This window comes from Leucopleurus acutus, assembly GCF_964270905.1.
Source record: "Leucopleurus acutus genome assembly, chromosome: 3".
NCBI lineage: Eukaryota > Metazoa > Chordata > Mammalia > Artiodactyla > Delphinidae > Leucopleurus > Leucopleurus acutus.
The window spans coordinates 1,368,909-1,373,812 of record NC_139145.1 but is presented as its reverse complement, the minus strand read 5'-3'; the positions used below and the strand labels follow the sequence as shown (position 1 = coordinate 1,373,812).

At 61.3% G+C, this 4,904-nt stretch overlaps 1 protein-coding gene across 1 annotated transcript; it reads left to right on the top strand.

Annotated features, from left to right (window-relative positions):
* The first annotated feature begins 249 nt into the window (after positions 1–249).
* GADD45B (growth arrest and DNA damage inducible beta) lies at positions 250–2,559 on the top strand. Its single transcript, XM_082835612.1, has 4 exons — positions 250–510; positions 613–714; positions 1,097–1,319; positions 1,591–2,559. The coding sequence occupies exons 1-4, from the start codon at positions 467–469 to the stop codon at positions 1,702–1,704; spliced, it is 483 nt and encodes a 160-aa protein (XP_082691738.1). The 5' UTR covers positions 250–466; the 3' UTR covers positions 1,705–2,559.
* The last annotated feature ends 2,345 nt before the right edge of the window (positions 2,560–4,904 follow it).

The window sequence follows — 4,904 nt, the reverse complement described above, 5'->3', positions numbered from 1 at the left end:
TTCTGGCACTCAAGCTCCCCCGGCTCCCTCCCCCCCCGCCCCGCGCCCTCCTCCCGGCTCTCGCCCCCACGTGGGGCGCCCCCTCGCGGCGCTCCGCCCCCTCCCCGCCGCCGGCCAACTGCAGCGCGGGTTTCTCTCGCCTTTGTTTTTTCTCCAATAGGAGGGGCGGATGAACCACCGGGGCCACGCCCCTGTTTGTACAAGTCTATAAATGGCGGCGCCGGCAACCGCGCGCTAAGGTCGCTGAAGCCGAGGACGTCAGACTTTGCAGTTGCCTGGATTATCCTTGCTGAGGCACTTGCAATTTTTTTTCCGCCTTATTTGGGGAGGATTTCGCTGCCTTCCGAAGGTCTTGACGAACGATTGGGTTCCGTAGGAAGGCTTTGGGCTCTCCGGCCTCGGACTTTGCATTTTCTCCCTTGGAACTGTCGTGGGGCTGTTTTCCACTGTGGATTATAACTGCAACATGACACTGGAAGAGCTCGTGGCGTGCGACAACGCGGCGCAGAAGTAAGTAGCGGGGCCCCCGCCGCCTGAGGTCGGCCGGGCCGGGCGGGGACCGGAGCGCCCCGTGGCCGGCCCGGCGTGACCCCCCGTCTCCCTTGGCTCCAGGATGCAGACGGTGAGCGCCGCGGTGGAGGAGCTGCTGGTGGCTGCGCAGCGCCAGGACCGCCTCACCGTGGGGGTGTACGAGTCGGCCAAGCTGATGAATGTGTGAGTGAGACCCCGGCACCGGGCTGGGCGCGAGTGGGGATCTCCGCTCTGCACGCTCCTTGCTGCATCCCTCTCTTGCATGGGGCTGGGACACCCCCAAGTGTCCCTACTGTGGGTCGAGGGTCTTTCTGCCTTTTTTTTTTTTGAGGGGTGGAGGCTGCAGTATCCCGGTGCGGCATCATCTGAAGGCAGTCACCGCGTCTGTGCCCCTGCCTTACCCCGCCATCCTTTGAACCGAATGTCTTCTCCCCCACCATTTATCTGCATGCAGACGCGATCCCTTGCGCACCTGCGGTTTCTCTTTGCTTTTGCAAACTCCCCGCCGTAACGGTGGCCCCTCCCCAGTCCCCAGCTGACCCACCATCCCACTCTGGCTCCTCAGGGACCCTGACAGCGTGGTCCTGTGCCTCCTGGCTATTGACGAGGAGGAGGAGGACGACATCGCCCTGCAGATCCACTTCACGCTCATCCAGTCCTTTTGCTGTGACAACGACATTGACATCGTGCGGGTGTCAGGAATGCAGCGCCTGGCACAGCTGCTGGGCGAGCCGGCCGAGACCCAGGGCACCACCGAGGCCCGGGACCTGCACTGCCTCCTGGTCACGGTGAGCTGGGCCTCGGCCCCGCCCCGCCCCCTCCCTACCCCGGCACCTGGGCCCGTGTTTGTCAACAAAGTCGAGCTGGCCGGTCTGCACCAGCTCAGCGCTCAGCCATGCTCGGCATGTCCCCATGGGCAGCCGGCCGGGTCTCGGGGCCTTAGTCACCCAGCGAGCTATTTTGAGCCAGCCTGCTTTCCCCAAAGGGGCCCTGGGAGAGGGGGGCTCTCCAGCCACTCCTGGGGCTCCCACTGAACCCCGTCTCCTCGCCTTCCCACAGAACCCTCACACAGACGCCTGGAAAAGCCACGGCCTGGTGGAGGTTGCCAGTTACTGCGAAGAGAGCAGGGAGAACAACCAGTGGGTCCCCTACATCCCCCTCCAGGAGCGCTGAGACCCTGCCCGGCGTCAGAACCTGTTGCTGCCAAAAAACACGATAAAATAAATATTTGATTCCCCCTCCCTCCCAGAACCCCCCCAAACAACCCAACCTATGAGACCGTCGGGGGCAGGATCGTTGGAGGCTGAAGACAGGAGAGGGAGTGCGCGGCCACCCCAGGGCGCCGGGGCTGGAGCAGCGCCAGCAGCGGCCACCGTGTGAGGAGAAGATGGGACCCAGGCCAGCAAGAGAGGGGACCCTGGAGCTCAGGCCTGGCGACAGAGCAGAAGCTGGAGTGGGGGAGCTGTGCCCCCCCCACAGGAGGGCTGAGACTCCACACTTCAGGGGTGGGGTGGGACTGATAGTACCCGCCCCCCTCCTTGAGACCAGAGCTGACATGTGCAAACGGGCCTTGGTGGGCCGAGGGTCCGCACCCTGGCCAGGACAGTACTTTGGGACTTGGGAGCCAGGGCTGTGTTGCTCTCTACCGGCGAACTCCCAGTCTGCAAACTAAATAGACAATCTATTTTGTTACTTGCACTTGTTACTTGAATCGGTGAAAAAAAGATGGGAAGCTTACAGATACATATATTTTTACTTCTACTATGATGGCCTTGTAATAAATTGTTAAAGCTTCTGGGTTCTTGTGTATTTACCGCCGGCCTCAGTGCGGGACCAGGACCTCCACCTCCCCTGCGCTCCAACAGCACTGGCGCCGCCCACGCCACCTCCTGCAGGCTCACCAGGAAGTGTTACTTAAGTCCGAGTTAGCTGCTCCAGGCTCCTTGCAAAAACAGTGCCTCTTCTCTCTGCAACCGGCGCCACCCAAGTCCAACAAATCTTTGCCTCTTTTTTTTTTCTTCTCCCCTCCTCCTGCCCCCGAGCAATTAAAAGACCGGTTTATTACGAAACCTGGCCGTCGTGCCGCCGCCGCTGTTACTCGCTGAGCCAACCCCAAACTCTGGGCACATATAGACGCACCCCTGGGGGCTTGCTGCAGCCCCTGCCCGCCCGGCTGCCACCGCAGCCCAGGTCCAGAGAGGTCAAGGGGCCACCTCGACCACACAGCGAGGTGGGCTTGGAGCTCAGAGCTGCCTCTGGGCTTGGGCGTTGCAGGAAGAGCTTCGGGGATCCCCCAGAGAGCAACCCCCCACCCAGGCCTTCTCCCTCCCAGGGTGGGCCTCTGCACTGCACTAAAGAAAAAAAGATTTTTTTTTTTCTTTCCCCAAACTAAAATCAACAAGCAGAAAAATACCCCAGGAAGTCGTGCTCCCGGCCCAGCTGGGCTTGGCACGCTGCTGCATTTTGCCTCTAAACCGAAACTGTGAGGCCTGGCCGGCCACCTCCTTTTCCCCTGAACTCGCAGGCGCGGTGACTCCCCTGGCCCGGGGCAGGGAACTGGGAGCGCGGCCCAGCCTGAACTCCAGCCTCAGTCTTCCCGCGCCGAGTCTGCGGGGTGGGCTCGCGGAGCCCGTGCAACACCTTCTCACCTCTGCCCCGCACCCCGGGGCCTGGGAACCGGGTGGGGAGGTAACCCAGGGGCCAGACGTAGGCCGCGACCTTTCCACGGAGCCCCACGTGGGCGAGTGAGGAAAACCCCGACGGCCCCGGGGAGTCACGGGGCTGGGGGGAGCCCCGCCGGGGGAGGATGGGGGAGGGAAGGAGAAAGGGGGAAATCCCAGAGGGAGACGAGGGGGGAGGGGCGGGAATCCCTCCAGAGGGGAGATCGGGAGTGGGGAGGGAGGAAAATGAGCTGCGGCCCGGAGCAGGGACCACGCCCCCGCCAGCCCCGGGGAGCGGAATCCCTCTGGGGGTGGGGGAGGGGAGATGCTAAGAGGAGATAACCGAGCCCCGCGGGGTGGAGGGGGGAAAGGGGAACTCAGCGGGTCTAAAGGGGGTTGGAAGGAATCTCTGCAGGGATTTGGGGGAGGGGAGATTCTAAGTGGAGAGACCCGAGCCCTGAGGGGTGGAGGTAGGAGTTTGAAGAGGAGGGGTTTAGGGATGGGGGTGGGGCGAGGGGGAACCCAGAGCGGGAGGGGGAGAAGGGCCGAAGGAATCCCCGTAGGGGTGGGGGAAAAGGGAGTGAGGAGACTTGAGCTCCAGCAGGGATCCTGCTGGAGTTGGGAGGTGAGGGGCCTGAAGCCCCGAGGGGGGGAGGAGGGACTGCGAGGGGCCAGGGGGGAGATGGGGAGGGCCCCTGAGATGGGGCCCAGAGAGTGGAAGGGGAGCAGAGGCTGAGGGGCCTCAGTGGGGGGCATCGATGGGGAAGGACTGAGGTGGACAGAGCTGGGCTCATTGCTCCAACGGTGACCTGGACCCCCCTGTCGAGGCAGGCGGGGCACCCAGGAGAAGCTCCCGGCCGGCTCCGCCCGCGGGTGTGGGCTGCTCTGTCCCCATCCTGACCTTGGCCAGACAAAAGGGCCGCATGACCTCTGACTCTCTCCTCCCTAAGTCCCCGGTGCAGTGGGAGCAAGACCCCAGGCCCCTGGGGTCCAAGGAGATACAGGGCATGGGTGGGACCCCAGCTGTGTGACCCTGAGCTGGTACCTTAACCTTTCTGTGCCTTCAGTTGCCCCTTCCGAAAAATAGGGATAATAATGCTACCTACCTCATAGATCGTTGAGGTCAAATGAAACATACATTCCTTAGATTAGCTCCTCTGACTCAGAATGTAGAAAAAGGATTAGCCATTATTACGACTACGACTATTATCAGCACACTTACTGTCCCCTGCATTTCCAGAAGCATCTCCTTTAATCCTCTCACAGCCACCCTGCGAATCAGCAGAGCCGAGACTAGGGTGAGGCGAGCGGCACACGCCTTCCGTGCAAAATTGAAGACAGCAGGAGACCAAAAACTCGGTGGGCAAGATAATATTTTCAAGCAATATATTTCTAACTCGAATGCAAACAAAAAAAAAAAAAAACGAGAGAGAGAGAGAGAGAGAGAGAGAATATCCCTTGGGGACCAAAACTGTAAATCAAGATAGGATTAGCCGATTGGTCCCTTTGCCTCTCTGCGGGCACCGTTCCTGACCCTGCCTTGATTTCAACTTCGATATTTGGCTCATTTACTTTGCAGGTTAGGGTTAGGGGTTAACTGACGACGCCGAGGGGGCGTGGCTTCTCAGAGGGGGCGTGGCTTCCCAGGAGAGGTGAACCCCAGCTCTCTCCGCTGCCACCACGCGAACGTGCGAACTTGCAGGGTCATGGCTC